The sequence below is a fragment of the Cherax quadricarinatus genome, chromosome 64 (genome assembly GCF_038502225.1).
Source record: "Cherax quadricarinatus isolate ZL_2023a chromosome 64, ASM3850222v1, whole genome shotgun sequence".
In the NCBI taxonomy this organism is placed as follows: domain Eukaryota; kingdom Metazoa; phylum Arthropoda; class Malacostraca; order Decapoda; family Parastacidae; genus Cherax; species Cherax quadricarinatus.
The window spans coordinates 3,717,194-3,734,462 of record NC_091355.1 but is presented as its reverse complement, the minus strand read 5'-3'; the positions used below and the strand labels follow the sequence as shown (position 1 = coordinate 3,734,462).

The 17,269-nt window shown below is 40.5% G+C and overlaps 1 protein-coding gene across 5 annotated transcripts in view; it reads right to left on the bottom strand.

Annotated features, from left to right (window-relative positions):
* Window positions 1–17,269, bottom strand: part of LOC128699959 (AF4/FMR2 family member lilli) — a 183,237-nt gene that overhangs the window by 83,022 nt on the left and 82,946 nt on the right. For all 5 annotated transcript variants that reach the window (XM_053792802.2, XM_053792798.2, XM_053792799.2 and 2 more), the window contains one exon: window positions 5,817–6,018. In XM_053792802.2, the coding sequence (XP_053648777.1) occupies window positions 5,817–5,970 (154 nt within the window). In that variant the 5' untranslated portion in view covers window positions 5,971–6,018. The remainder of the gene's footprint in view (window positions 1–5,816; window positions 6,019–17,269) is intronic.

Below are 17,269 nucleotides of genomic sequence, written 5' to 3'. Positions count from 1 at the left end.
AACTGTTCCCATGAGTTTAGATGCTTTATCATCCTTATGTGTACCATGAAAGTTCTCTGTACATTCTTCAGGTCTGTAATTTTGCCTGCCTTGAAAGTGGCCATTAGTGTACTGCAATATTCCAGCCTAGAGATAACAACCGATCTGAAGAGAATCATCATGGGCTTGGCATCCCTAGTTTTGAAGGTTCTCATTATCCAACCTATCATTTTTCCTAGATGTGTTAGATACAGCATTGTGATCTTTGAAAGTGAGATCCTCTGAAATTATCACTCCCAGGTCCTTCACATTAGTTTTTCACTCTACTGTGTAGTTTGGAATTTGTTTTATACTCCGATACAGTTTTAAGTTCCTCGAGTTTTCCATATCGGAGTAATTAAAATTTCTCTTCATTGAACTTCATGTTGTTTTCTGCGGCCCATTTAAGGATTTGGCTGATGTCCACGTGGAGACTTGCAGTATCTTCAACGGACGCCGCCGCCATGCAAATTCAGGTGTCATCCACAAAGGAAGACAAGATGCTGTGGCTTACATCTCTGTCTATGTCAGACATGAGGATGAGGAACAGGATGACAGCAAGTACTGTGCCTTGTGGTAGAGCAGATGCACCTGAGGCATTCATCACTGTGAGGCATTAAAGCCATGTGAATCAGAGTAAGTAGTGGAGGCTTGATATTTCACCAATTAATCTTGAGACGAGCAGTACATTAAACCAGATCTGGTCAGTATTAAGAGAAAGAGAAAGGACTGTAGTTCAAATATCAAATGGACAATAAGCTTATCAAGTGAACTTTTACACAGATACAGGCTAGAGCTAGTTGAACAACATAGGTATTGGCAGACCCTGCTGTACCGCACTTTGCTTTACAGCATTTCGCTAATACAGCAGTTTTCAATTATATTCATTCTTCAGTTATTCAGACTTTTTACAATAAATATATTCACCACTCCTTGTAAGCTAAGGATGAAAATATTTTAAGTAGTGTGTGGACGGTGTATGCATTTTTTAGGACTAGCTCTATTGCTTACTTAATATACAATAGTGTTAACATATTACTAGGCTTTTATAAGCATCTGAAAGTGAGAAAAAGGCTATGTTTCACTTTGCAGCAGTAACCCAGAACCTAACCTGCTATATAAGCAGGGCCCACTTGTGCTCCAAACATACTGATGCTTAGGTTTGTGCAGCAAGCTGCAATTGTAGCAAGAGGTCGAAGGTGAGCATTCCCACACAATGCATTGAAATTTTGTACTGAATCTAAAAATAAACAAACAAAGAGCCTCCACAACACATTTACTGCTAGACGATCAGCCACACAACACTTAAAGTTTGGCTAATGCCAGGCAGCAGCAGGAGTACAACACATAATGCCGATCACTATTTCTGTGGCCAGTGGTAAGCAACCCTGGCTGGAACAATTCACAAATAACTTGTACATTGTGAACCATTTTACAGTTACCAGTGTCCACGACACACCAAAACATAACCATAAGTTTCTTCTCTTCTAGGTAGTAGGTTGGTAGACAGCAACCACCCAAGGAGGTATTACCGTCCTGCCAAGTGAGTGTAAAATGAAAGCCTGTAATTGTTTTACATGATGGTAGGATTGCTGGTGTCCATTTTTCTGTCTCAAACATACAAGGTTTCAGGTACGTCTTGCTACTTCTACTTACACTTAGGTCACACTACACATACATGTACAAGCATATATATACACACCCCTCTGGGTTTTCTTCTATTTTCTTACTAGTTCTTGTTCTTGTTTATTTCCTCTTACCTCCATGGAGAAGTGGAACAGAATTCTTCCTCCGTAAGCCATGCGTGTTGTCAGAGGCGACTAAAATGCCGGGAGCAAGGGGCTAGTAACCCCTTCTCCTGTATATATTACTAAATGTAAAAAGAAAACTTTTGTTTTTCTTTTTGGGCCACCCCGCCTTGGTGGGATACGGCCGGTTTGTTGAAAAAAAAAAAAGTTTCTTCTCCTAAGTGTGAATTGTATGTGAATCAAAAACAAACATTGAGGGATAAATCCCTCAATGATACAAGAAAAACTTGATAAAGTTTTACCCTTGGTCAAACTTTACCTAAAAAGCTTGTACAGCAACTGTCTGTGTTATTTGCCAGAGTTTCTGGAGATTATCTTCCCTAAGGCATGGTCACAGACTCTTAAGTTTTATATAAAATATTAAAGGCTAAGAACTATGAAGAATCATGTGTCTTTATATACAAGAAATGTCTTTTGAACTATCCATTGTGTTGAATGAGCATTAAACTGCATAAAATATTCAAGAAACTTTGCTTTTAAAAAAACATATCTTGTTTAATATATATATATATATATATATATATATATATATATATATATATATATATATATATATATATATATATATATATATATATATATATATATATATATATATACATATATATACATACATGTGTAACACTGAGAATGCACACTCCATATCATAATATTTCATATAAAACCAATCTGTAATTATCAATGCAGTTCTTATTCACACTAATTCCCAATACCTATATTAATCTTTGAAAATTAATTGGAGAGGGCAAGGATGAAGGTTTACTATTATTATTATTATTATTATTATTATTATTATTATTATTATTATTATTACTAATACTACTTCTATCATTACTGCATTATCCTCTGCTTTTAAATGCTTGTCAACTAAATAGAAAACTATCTCATTATCACAATATTTATTAAGCCTTGATAAATGTCTAAGTTTGTGCATATGTATTGATATGTCTATAAATAAACAAATAATTTGTATGCAATACACACCTTCAAGTAGTACACTGGTTAAACAAACATGCACCACAATTGTTGTCCATGAAAGGTACACAATGACCTTTTCTGACATTTAAGTCATCCCTTGCCTGACATATTCTGATTTCATCTGCCCTCCCTTGTATGACCTATTCTGCCCTATCTTGCATGACCTATTGTCCTCTCTCACATGGTCCATTCTATTCTCAGCTGTCCTACCTCGCATGACCCATTCTGGTCTGAGCTATACTCCCTCATATGGCCCATTCTGGTCCCAAGATGCCCTATCTTGTATGACTTATTCTGGTCTCATCTCTTCTTCCTCGTATGACCTATCTGGTCACCATCAGTAATCCTTCCTATATTCTGCTCTTCTCTCTCCACCCTTGCCTGACCTATTCCAGCCTTGTCATAGTGAAGAGCTCTGTTCCACAAGGCACAGTACTCGCCCCCATCTTATTCCTTATCCTCATATCAGACATAAACAGAGATATACACCACAGCACCGTATCATCCTTTGCGGATGATACTAGGATCTGCATGAGGCTGTCATCTGCTGAGGACGTGGTTAACCTCCAAGAAGATATAAACAAAGTTTTCCAGTGGGCAACGGTAAACAATATGATGTTCAATGAGGACAAATTCCAACTACTCCGTTATGGAAAACTGGAGGAGATAATAACTAGAACAGAGTATGCTACTGACTCCGGCCATACAATAGAGCGGAAAAATAATGTAAGGGACCTGGGAGTAGTAATGTCTGAGGATCTCACTTTCAAGGATCACAACAGTGCCACGATCGCACGTGCAAAGAAAATGATAGGATGGATAATGAGAACTTTCAAAACGAGAGATGCCAAGCCCATGATGATCCTTTTCAAATCACTTGTTCTCTCTAGGCTGGAATACTGCTGTACATTAACATCTCCATACAAAGCAGGTGAAATCGCAGATCTAGAGAGTGTACAGAGATCCTTTACTGCACGTATAAGTTCTGTCAAGCACCTTAACTACTGGGAACGCTTGGAAGCACTTGACTTGTACTCGTTGGAACGCAGGAGGGAGAGATATATCATAATCTACACTTGGAAAATCTTGGAAGGAATGGTCCCAAATCTGCACACAGAAATCACTCCCTACGAAAGTAAAAGACTGGGCAGGCGATGCAAAATGCCGCCAATAAAAAGTAGGGGCGCCACTGGTACACTAAGAGAAAACACCATAAGTGTCCGGGGCCCAAAACTGTTCAACAGCCTCCCATCAAGCATTAGGGGAATTGCCAATAAACCCCTGGCTGCCTTCAAGAGAGAGCTGGACAGATACCTAAAGTCAGTGCCGGATCAGCCGGGCTGTGGCTCGTACGTCGGACTGCGTGCGGCCAGCAGTAACAGCCTAGTTGATCAGGCCCTGATCCATCGGGAGGCCTGGTCATGGACCGGGCCGCGGGGGCGTTGATCCCCGGAATAACCTCCAGGTAACCTTCCCTGCAAGACCTACTCTGGTTTTGGGTCTTGCCTGTTCACCTTACCAAGCTATATTCTGGTCTCATCCATCCTCCATCACATAACCCATCTGCTTTCATTGATCATCCCTTGCAAGACTTATAACCTTATCTATCCTCACTTCTTACATTCTAGATATCACAATTATGCCCCATCAAGTTATGTAATCCTTCAATTAAGACTATTGGAGTAAACATCTATTCCCTCCAGTAAGGCAATCAACAAACCCTGCTCAATGATCCCCTCAACTAGCATATACTACAATGCCCCTCAATTATTTCCTCAGAGTAGACAATGATCCTCGCAGTTAGCATATACAATGACCCTCAATGATTCCCCTCATGAGTAAACAATGATCCCCTCAACTAGCATATACAATGACCCTCAATTATTCCCCTCAAAAGTAAATAAATGATCCCTTCAACTAGAATATACAATAACACTCAATTTACCCCTCAGAGTAGACAATGATCCCATCAACTAGCTAATACAATGGCCTTAAGTATACATACCTCCCACCCTCCTTGTAGTTCACTGACAACTGAAAGGACACAAGTCTGATTCCTGGCAGGCCTGTGAGTGGGTAAGTCTCTTTATGTCTGCTGTCTCTATTAACCTAGCAGTAATTAGGTACCTGGGTGTTTGTCGACTCTTGTTAGTCACATCCTGGGCAGGGTGAGATAAATGGGCAAGTCCCCTTACATCTGCTGCCCCTGTTTGCCTATCTGACAACTGAAAGGACCAGAGCTCAATTCCCAGGCAGGCCTAATGTGCTGGTAAGTTTACTGACTGTTGTAGGTGGCATCCAAGGCAATGCAAGATGTATGGGCAAGTTTTCTTACACCTGCTGCCCCTGTTTGCCTATCAATGAATGGGTACCCGAGTGTTAGTTGACTATTGCAGTGTCACAGCAAGGGTGGTGACCCTACAAAATTGTGTACAGGTAATCTACAGTTAAACCTGGAGAAGAGACTGGAAAGATACCACTGGAAATATACCACACTGCCTGGTAATAATGAGTTACACCGAATTAAAAGTTGTCTGGGATTAGTAACCTTAAAAATGTCTTCAACCCAAAACCAGTCCCTTCACTAATTCCATAAGTTTTTCTTTTAATGAGCTCCTGAATGAGGTTTCTGCTTGTCATTAGTGGTACTCTATGGTACATTGGTACTTTATTTTTAACACTGGCTGTCTCCCACCAAGGCAGGGTGACCCATAAAAGAAGAAATTTTTTTTATTCTTCTTTTTACATTTAGTAATTAATACAGGAGGGTTTACTAGCCCCTTGCTTCCAGCATTTAAGTCGCCTTGTACAACACGCATGGCTTATGGAGGGATTTTTCTCCACTTCCTTATGGAGTGGACAGTATAGTATATGTGGCCTACACATTATTATAGCATGACTAGAACAATACTATTATTATTAGTATTATTATTGAATACCATAATTTGGGAAGCACTAGATCCTTTGGGGTCATACAGATGACAAGACAAAATGAACAAGAACAATACTAACTGCTTCGTGATGCGGCTGGAGGTGCACTTGAACAGGAGGAGGATCCACTGTGAAGGTTATTGTTACTGTTGCTGGTGCTACTGTTGTTGCTGGTGCTGCTGCTGTTGTTGGAGGTCCTGTTATTGATGCTGCACACGTCAAATCTGCTGTTCATGGCACCTCAACATCTCTTGGTTCATAAGGGAGGCTTCCACTGCTGCTCCTGCCAAGGCAAAGTAAGTTTTAGTATACAATAACAGCCACAATAACACAGTACAGGATAACAGCCACAAGATTAATAACAATGTACTTCAGTAATAGGAACCAACCTACATGGAGACAAATATAGGAAAATAAAAGTTGCTCTGATATTTCGACCTCAGATTGAAGTCCTTATCAGAAGACCTCAGACTACGTCAAAATGTACAAAACTTTATAGTATTTCTTGAATTTGTCAACATGTGGGTTGGTGCCTATTACTGACAGCTGAAGAAAGATAATAGTTACTGTATGCAAGAACATTTACAAAAGCATACTCTATAACCCTTATACAGTAGAACCCCCCATATTCATGGACTTGGTTTCTAGTTTCAGCTATCCACGGCCTACTTGTGGCCCAAAAATAACCCTTAATTTTGCTTAATAATGGCCACAAAGCACAAAAGTAGTGATGATGGCAGTTCTTCAAAGCCTAAGAAAAACTGTGAAGTGCTTCCCACCAGTGAAAGAGTGATAATTCTCAACTTAGTGTGTAATTTATCAATTAGACTTTGTCACAGGTACGAATGTAAATAAAAAAAAATTATATATAGGGTTTGCTACTATCCTCAGTTTCAGGTCTTGGAATGTATCTTCTGTGGAAACGGGGAGGAATACTACATTCCTTTGATATACTTCTAATGAGTTCCAAGAGCTTTTCTACTCTGAGCCCAGCCATGGACCAGGCTCATGTTTTACAAATACATACTGTACACTGGGACAGTGAAGATGTCATGTTTGAGGGCAGTGTAGTGTGAACATAATGCAGAGAATTCTGAGTATAAAAGTTAGAAGAGGGTGTGATAGTTACCAAAGATATAATTCAAATGATAAGGGATATCTGGAGGGTGTTTCAGGGGTCAACACCCCTGCGGCCTGGTCTGTGACCAGGTGGTTTGGGCATTTAGAGGATGAAGCACATTAGCATGACCAAGAAGGTGCATAAATATGGAGTGAAAAGTGGGAAAACATCCAGAAGGAACACATGTGTGCATGTGCGTGTGTGTGTGTGTGTGTGTGTGTGTGTGTGTGTGTGTGTGTGTGTGTGTGTGTGTGTGTGTGTGTGTGTGTGTTTGTTTTATGGCTTGACATGCTGTTGGAGTGTGAGCATGATAACATTTAAAATTAAGGGATTCAGGGAAACCTGTTATTCAGACTTGGCTCCCGAAGGTGGGAAAAACAGTGATTACTCTCTGAAGATGGGGTGGGGACATTGCAGTTTGGATGGCTATGAGAACTGTGATGTCAGCACACTTCTGGCAAGACAGCTGTTGAATGAATGGTGGTTAATTTGTGTCTCTTACTGAGTCACCTTACCTTGGTGGGAGATGGCCAGCATTTTATGAAAACATAAAACAATAATAATGCAGTAATTAAAACAAGAGATGCCAAGCCAATGATGATGATGATGATGCCCTTTAAAGTACATGTGATTTCTTGAGTGGAATATTGCTTAACACCAACAGCCCCAGTAAAGGAAAGCAAAACTGTAAATGTGAAGAATTTCCAGAGAGGTTTCACTGCCAGTATAAATGCCATGAAACAAGAAACTTACTGGAAATTCCAGAAGCACCTCATACTGTACTCCCTAGAATGGAGGCGAAGAGACCCATTATAAATTACACCTGGGAAATACGGTAGGGAATAATTTTAAATCTGCAATTTGACATTACTCCTTCGTTAAATGAATTCATTGCTGAAGAGCATACTACAGTATAATGGTAGTGGGTTTGTGTCAACATCTTTGATAATGTTTTAATGTCACCTTTGCACCATTTATAACATTTCTGGTATATTTTTAAATGCTTATGCAGTAATGCACTGTATGTTGAAATAAACAGAAGAGAGGAAATCAGCTCTACTATACATTATTTAGGTATAAATACTGGTCAGAGAGCCCGTTGTAAGTCTGAGGCGTCAGTAAACGAGTACGTCGCTAAGTGAGGAGAGGCTGTGCAGTAAATTAGACACCACTCAATAAATATTCGGAAACATACTATTTTTTAAACATCCTTCATACTGGTTTGGCAACAGAGTTGTAGACGAGTGGTAGAAACTCCCATGTAGTGTCGTTAGAGCGAGAACTTTGGGTAGCTTTAAATAAAGGTTGTACAGGTATGAATGGATGTAGTTGGGTGTGGGCTGGACTTGCATAACATGGGCCAATAGGCTTACTGTAGTGTTCCTTCATTCTTATGTTCTTATAAATAATGGAAATTCCTAATAAGACCCTAATCCCTGTCTTTTACAGGGAAACTTTGCAAATTTCTTCCAGCAGCTCATGACTGATTAGGCTGTGATGCCCCTGTTGAAGTGCATGCAACTTGCACACACTGACCAGTCTTTCATCCAGAAGAAATGCTCTGCTACAGATATACTTTATCTCCTTCCCTCTTTTAAAGAACGTGTCTTAATAGCAGTGAAGACTCGGTCTGAGGAATTGTCATCATCCTTTCTTTCCCAAGGCACTCTATGAGTTTAGCGCTTATCCATGAATATGATTGGAAATAAATTCATCTTCCATCCCCTCCCCATATTCCATATTCACCCATCCCGCTACACCCCACACCCACACATCACCTCCTCACCTCTCCAACAGTTCTCCATCCCCCCCTGCTCCAATTTGTGGTGCCCATTATACCACAGGACGGGCAATCATCAACAGGTTCACTCTCTATCCTTCTCAATTACATGATCCATCAACAATCATTCATACATCCTGGACTTGCCTGGAATTTTTCACAAGATTTATTATTTTAATTATGTGTAAGTACTAAGCCATGGCTCTGCTATGACTTGACAGATGACTCCAGCTTCTCAACCATACAGTGTAAACTATACTGTATGTTATTATATACCATACTCACTATACAGTGGACCCCCGCATAACGATCACCTCCGAATGCGACCAATTATGTAAGTGTATTTATGTAAGTGCGTTTGTACGTGTATGTTTGGGGGTCTGAAATGGACTAATCTACTTCACAATATTCCTTAAGGGAACAAATTCGGTCAGTACTGGCACCTGAACATACTTCTGGAGTGAAAAAATATCATTAACCGGGGGTCCACTGTATATGGATATGTATGTAATAAACTACTGCTACTCCCAGGCACTGAAATAAGCTCAGTTAAAATGTGTACACATTATCATTTGTAAAACTTTAGAACAGTGACTTAAAACTGGTCTATGAAGCATCTTAGGCATAAAAATGTCAGGATACATACCCCCATAAGGTGTACATGTATATCTATGCATATATATACATATATATATATATATATATATATATATATATATATATATATATATATATATATATATATATATATATATATATATATATATATATATATATATATATATACAGTGGACCCCCGCATAACGATTACCTCCGAATGTGACCAATTATGTAAGTGTATTTATGCAAGTGCGTTTGTACGTGTATGTTTGGGGGTCTGAAATGGACTAATCTACTTCACAATATTTCTTATGGGAACAAATTCGGTCAGTACTGGCACCTGAACATACTTCTGGAGTGAAAAAATATCGTTAACCGGGGGTCCACTGTGTATATATATATATATATATATTTTTCAACAAGTCGGCCGTCTCCCACCGAGGCAGGGTGACCCAAAAAAAAGAAAGAAAATCCCCAAAAAGAAAATACTTTCATCATCATTCAACACTTTCACCACACTCGCACATTATCACTGTTTTTGCAGAGATGCTCAGAATACAACAGTTTAGAAGCATACACATATAAAGATACACAACATATCCCTCCAAACTGCCAATATCCCAAACCCCTCCTTTAAAGTGCAGGCATTGTACTTCTCATTTCCAGGACTCAAGTCCGACTATATGAAAATAACCGGTTTCCCTGAATCCCTTCACTAAATATTACTCTGCTCACACTGCAACAGATCGTCAGGTCCCAAGTATCATTTGTCTCCATTCACTCCTATCTAACACGCTCACGCATGCTTGCTGGAAGTCCAAGCCCCTTGCCCACAAAACCTCCTTTACCCCCCTCTCTCCAACCCTTTCGAGGACGACCCCTACCCCGCCTTCCTTCCCCTATAGATTTATATGCTTTCCATGTCATTCTACTTCGATCCATTCTCTCTAAATGACCAAACCACCTCAACAACCCCTCTTCTGCCCTCTGACTAATACTTTTATTAACTTCACACCTTTTCCTAATTTCCACACTCCGAATTTTCTGCATATTTACATCACACATTGCCCTTAAACAGGACATCTCCACTGCCTCCAACCGTCTCGCTCGCTGCTGCATTTACCACCCAAGCTTCACACCCATATAAAAGTGTTGGTACTACTATACTTTCATACATTCCCTTCTTTGCCTCCATAGATAACGTTTTTTGACTCCACATATACCTCAACGCACCACTCACCTTTTTTCCCTCATCAATTCTATGATTAACCTCATCCTTCATAAATCCATCCGCCGACACGTCAACTCCCAAGTATCTGAAAACATTCACTTCTTCCATACTCCTCCCCAATTTGATATCCAATTTTTCTTTATCTAAATCATTTGACACCCTCATCACCTTACTCTTTTCTATGTTCACTTTCAACTTTCTACCTTTACACACATTCCCAAACTCATCCACTAACCTTTGCAATTTTTATTTAGAATCTCCCATAAGCACAGTATCATCAGCAAAAAGTAACTGTGTCAATTCCCATTTTGAATTTGATTCCCCAAAATTTAATCCCACCCCTCTCCCGAACACCTTAGCATTTACTTCTTTTACAACCCCATCTATAAATATATTAAACAACCATGGTGACATTACACATCCCTGTCTAAGACCTACTTTTACTGGGAAGTATTCTCCCTCTCTTCTACACACCCTAGCCTGAGCCTCACTATCCTCATAACTCTTTACAGCATTTAATAACTTACCACCTATTCCATATACTTGCAACATCTGCCACATTGCTCCTATATATATATATATATATATATATATATATATATATATATATATATATATATATATATATATATATATATATATATATATATAATATATATGTCCTAGGTAGTAGGTTGGTAAACAGCAACCGCCCAGGGAGGTACTACCGTCCTGCCAAGTGAGTGTACAACGAAAACCTGTAATTGTTTTACATGATGGTAGGATTGCTGGTGCCTTTTGTCTGTCTCATAAACATGCAAGATTTCAGGTATGTCTTGCTACTTCTACTTGCACTTAGGTCACACTACACATACATGTTCAAACATATATATACACACACGCCCCTCTGGGTATTCTTCTATTTTCTTTCTAGTTCTTGGTGTTGTTTATTCCCTCTTATCTCCATGGGGAAGTGGAACAGAATTCTTCCTCCGTAAGCCATGCGTGTTGTAAGAGGCGACTGAAATGCCGGGAGCAAGGGGCTAGTAACCCCTTCTCCCGTGTAAATTACTAAATTTAAGAGAAACTTTCGTTTTTCTTTTTGGGCCACCCTGCCTTGGCGGGATACGGCCGGTGTGTTGAAAGAAATAGTATATATATATATATATATATATATATATATATATATATATATATATATATATATATATATATATATATATATATACACTACTGATAAGTCTGATTTTGTTCCCTACTGTAGGTATTAAAGTATTCTTGACTGGTGGTGAGCTGGTTATATTCAGCCATGACTCATGTAGTTACTTGAAACTTTATTACCCTTTCAAAAATACAAATAAAATACCCACCAGTGTATTTTAGTTATTATCCCCATCTTTCAGTATGCCTAAGTTCAACTTTCTGGACCAGTATGTCCTGGTCCAACTTCCTGGACCAGCATCTCTTGGTCCGGCTTCCTGTACCAGCATCTCCTGGTCTAGCTTCCTGGACCAGCATCTCCTGGTCCAGCTTCCTGTACCAGTATCTCCTGGTCCAAGCTTCGTGTACCAGCATCTCCTGGTCCGGCTTCCTGTACCAGCATCTCCTGGTCCAGCTTCCTGGACCAGCATCTCCTGGTCCAGCTTCCTGTACCAGCATCTCCTGGTCCAGCTTCCTGTACCAGCATCTCCTGGTCCGGCTTCCTGTACCAGCATCTCCTGGTCCAAGTTTCGTGTACCAGCATCTCTTGGTCCAAGCTTCCTGTACCAGCATCTCCTGGTCCAAGCTTCGTGTACCAGCATCTCCTGGTCCAGCTTCCTGTACCAGTATCTCCTGGTCCAAGCTTCGTATACCAGCATCTCCTGGTCCAGCTTCCTGTACCAGCATCTCCTGGTCCAGCTTCCTGTACCAGCATCTCCTGGTCCAAGCTTCGTGTACCGGCATCTCCTGGTCCAAGCTTCCTGTACCAGCATCTCCTGGTCCAGCTTCCTGTTCCAGCATCTCCTGGTCCAGCTTCCTGTACCAGCATCCCCTGGTCCAGCTTCCTGGGACAAGCGTCCCAGCATGATCACTGACGTGTACCTGTGCCTAAATATACTTCCCTGTCAGTCTCTCCTACAGAGTGCAACATAAGAGCTTGCAATAGCAACAGCAAGGAGAGAAGACTCAAGGGAGAGTTTTGTTGCACAAGTTAAACCATCAACACGTGGAGCAGCCAGACTGATGGTCCTGACTTGTTACCCTGGGGGGACAACCCCCCGCTGCTGGGGGAAAAAATAACCGTGGGGGAAAGATTATAACCATGGGGGAAAATCATAACCATCGGGGAGAAAATCGTAACCATGGGGAAAAAATCATAACCATGGGGGAAATCATAGCCATGGGGGAAAAATCATAACCATAGGGGAAAAATCATAACCATGGGGGAAAACCATAACCATGGGGGGAAAATCATAACCATGAGGGAAAATCATAACCATGGGGGAAAATCATAACCATGGGAGAAATCATAACCACGGTGGAAAATCATAACCATGGGGGAAAATCATAACCATGGGGAAAAATGGGGTAAGTGTTTCGTGGCTGGGGGAAATTTTCTTGGCATCACAGGAAAAAAAATGAGTAATTATTGTGCGAATGGGGAAATATTTTTGAAGTCATGGGGAAAAATGTTGCTTGGATGGGGAAATATATTGTCACTTGAGAAAAAACGGGGAAATTGTTGCTTAAATAGGGGAAGCATTTTTGAAACCGTGGGGGAAAAATGAGGAAAATGTTGCTAGGATATAAGAAGAAAATTTCCAGAGAGAGCTCAACTATGGAAAAAAAACTTATCTACAATTTAGAATATACATTAAATTAAAAAAAAACGCCGTAAGTGGCTTTATAACTCCCAATGTGTCCTGAAATGTACACAAGTGTCCTTTCCCACACTGTTGAGTTCACCATAATATTTACAACCAGGGAACTCGAATTAAAAACCAGAGAGGGATTATAAATCCTTCATAACCATTACTTTAATACGTTCACCAGTGTCCAGATGTTTACTAAAAAAAAAACACTTAATGTGTGTGTGTGTGTGTGTGTATATATATATATATATATATATATATATATATATATATATATATATATATATATATATATATATATATATGCAAAACAACCACTCTGAAAAATAGAGGAATTCCAAGCGCTTTCGTGACTACTCACATTATCAAGGAACTATGAAAGCGCTTGGAATTTCTCTATTTTTTCAGAGTGGTTGTTTTGCATATTCCGAAATCACCTGTTTACTGTGATCTTATTGCATATATATATATATATATATATATATATATATATATATATATATATATATATATATATATATATATATATATATATATATATATAATGAAAAGAATTGGTAAATATAATTTATTTAAAATATTCATGTAGCCTATTACATTTATGGCTTAGTACGCAGATTAAATAATAATAAAAATATTTCAAACATGATTAATAAAGGTTATTACTAGCCAGTTTACGGTCATTTTTGACAACACATAATTCATATTACAAATAAAACCAGCTGTATTAAATTACCTGCAGTCTATATACCGTAAGTCTACATTATTACCTAGCTGCATAATGAAAAATAAAGTTTTTCTGATTAGTTTGCAATAATAAACGAAGGGGGTAAAATATGTAAACGTGGGTGATGGGTTACTATTGTGGTGGTGGGGCGACTACTGTGGTGGTGGGGTGACTACTGTGGTGGTGGGGTGACTACTGTGGTGGTGGGGCGACTACTGTGGTGGTGGGGCGACTACTGTGGTGGTGGGGTGACTACTGTGGTGGTGGGGTGACTACTGTGGTGGTGGGGTGACTACTGTTGTAGTGGGATTAGTTAATGGATATCTGGCTCCCTCGCTACCTGTCCGGCCACACCAGTCACATTCATGTTAATCTGAAAACAGCTCTTGATCCAAGGACCAGGATCGAATATAACTGACTTTTACCCCCACCCTGTGAATGGTCCCTATGACTTTAGCGCTTCCCCATAAGACTAGACCAGGAATTACAAAAAAGGCTATTTTCTAGAAACCCTATAAGAGTGCACCTTGAAGCTAGCCAAAAGTTCTTCATCCTAGTTACTGGAGCTATTTTCTCCCCCCCCCTCCTTTAGCGACTGTTACCCCGTACGGGCTTAGCGTTTCCCCATGGCTATAATATATGTAGAAACACTAGGAAAACTATTTTCACCTGATCCTCAACTACTACCACCACTACTAATGCTAGTACTACCACCACCACTACCACTATCCACCACTACTACTATCCACCACTACCATTATCCATCACTACCACTATCATCACCACTATTCACTACCACCACCACTGTCCACCACCACCACTATCCACCACTACCACTAACTTGCCTCAACACTCCAGTCAACGTGACGGTGGATTACAAAAAATATGTTGATTTTCTCTATAATTGAGCTGAGGTGTTCGCTAAGCACTCTGGAGTGAGGTAACGCACACTCACCCCAGATGATCTCACTATACTACTTACTGCACACGAGTTTACTCTCAGACAGATAGTCACAAGTTGACAGGACCAGAATTAGATTGCCGGGTGAGTGGATAAGTCTCTGACACCTGATATCACTATACGCGGAGTGAGGCCTGGTCACGGACCGGGCCGCGGGGGGCGTTGACCCCAACCCCCCCTCTAGGTACACATCTAGCAATAAACAGGTGCCTGCGTACTAATCCACGATTTAACCTTGTTCATATACACAGAAGAGTGTCCTTCAGTGTGTATACACTGAGAGCCTAATCCCTGTTTTAGGTTCTTGACTGGTGGTGAATAGGTGACATGCAGCCTTAATGACCCTCGTGTAGTAGATAGACTTTAATTAAGCCCACTTAATCATCCTTCAAGTGTTGTGATTGTCATCTTAAAAGGATGAGATATATGGCCAAGATTACACCTGCTGCACATGTTCACCTAGTCAATATTTATTCGGGTGTTTTTGTTTTGTTTTTTTTACAACCACTAAAACCATTTGATTATTCAGTTCTTTAAACATACTGTTACTAACAATCAAACTGTTATTATCACAATCAGCTTGTCGTTGTCGTCTACCTGGAGTCTTCCTGGAGGGTATTCCCGGTCCACGACCAGGCCTCCCAGTGGATCAGGGCCTGATCAACCAGGCTGTTACTGCTGGCCGCACGCAATCCAACGTACGAACCACAGCCCGGCTGATCCAGCACCGACTCTAGGTATCTGTCCAGCTCCCTCTTGAAGACAACCAAGGATAAACAATTCATTCCTATATTAAATAAATCATAATCACAAAGCAAGCAAAACTGTTTCAAGTTAATTATTCACATTCCACGAGCCATGATCATTCGTTTAGTGTCACTGACTATACGTATCAGCAAATTTAAGCGAAAGGAGAAATATCCCCACCTTTTATGCAGGAAATACTGGGTCTTTAATCTGGAAGGCACCCGTGGGGACAGCCCAGAACAGAGGATATTACCCCAGGGTATAAAGCTCGTCTTTTTTGCTAAGTTTAATACATCAGTAATGTACTGCTACGATATTCTTTATGACAATTACTGCGTAAAAGCAAAAGCTAGCTATGCTTCCCTGTCGTATTCTATCACAGAGGATGGGTTACATACATAGTATTGAATAGTGAACCAGCGTTGGGAGGTAGTAGTAGTAGTAGTAGTTTTACTAGTTGTCAAAGTCACTTGTCTATAGACACCTGGTCTACTGTGTGGTGTTGTGAGTGATCGTGTCTGGGTGTGTGTTTGCATGTGTGAGTGTTTGTGTGTTAGTGGAGTGCTGCAGGTGACATCCCTGGCAGGGCGAGACGTATCGACAAGACCTAACACTTGCTGCCCATGTTTCACTCGCAGTATAGTGAGGGTTTTGAAATTCACGTGGTTTTACCCTTGTCTGTCACATTAATAATAATATCTTTAATTCTACAAGTACATGTACAAGGTATACAGGTCATAGCTGACATCAATGACATACTACTATATAGAAAGTCGCTTGTTATGCAGAACATTCCAGCCAAATTAGGTCAGTTTTGTCCCAGGATGCGACCCACACCAGTCGAGTAACACCCAGGTACCCATTTTACTGATGGAGAACATAAACAACCGGTGTAAAGAAATACGCCCAATGTTTCTACCCTCGCAGGGAAAAGAACCCGGACCCTCGCCCTGTGAAGCGACAGCTGTAGCCACCAGCCCACGGGGCACCGTGAAGCCTCGCGATCTGTTGAGAGAAACTACTACAAGCTCAAGTGTGACACAAATCACTGTTCAACACTTATTTTAACCTGTAACCCTCCTCCCCGCAGCCCGACATGTAGCCGGGCTGTTGGTGCTAGCGGCCAGCAGGCCCACATAGCCATCACAACCCGGCTGATGTAGCACTTGTGGCAAGACAGTCCTCGATGACGCACTGACTTTCTTGGGTTATCCTGGGTGGCTAACCCTCCGGGGTTAAAAATCCGAACGAAATCTTATCTTATCTTATCTTAAGATGTTTCCTCCTGGTTTCACTCCTGGTGTTTCAACCTAGAAGCAAGTTTTAGACAACCATAGATCAAAGTCTCGTCCCTCGTGCCACTTCAAGTGGAGGTTGAGAGCCTCGTTCTTAAGTGTAGATGTGTAACTTGAGGTGATCCTAAGTGGGGGTACCTGCTACATACTGTGTGGATAACATTACTAACTCTTGATACCACAACTTAACTAACTCTTGATACCACAACTTAACTAACTCTTGATACCACAACTTAACTAGC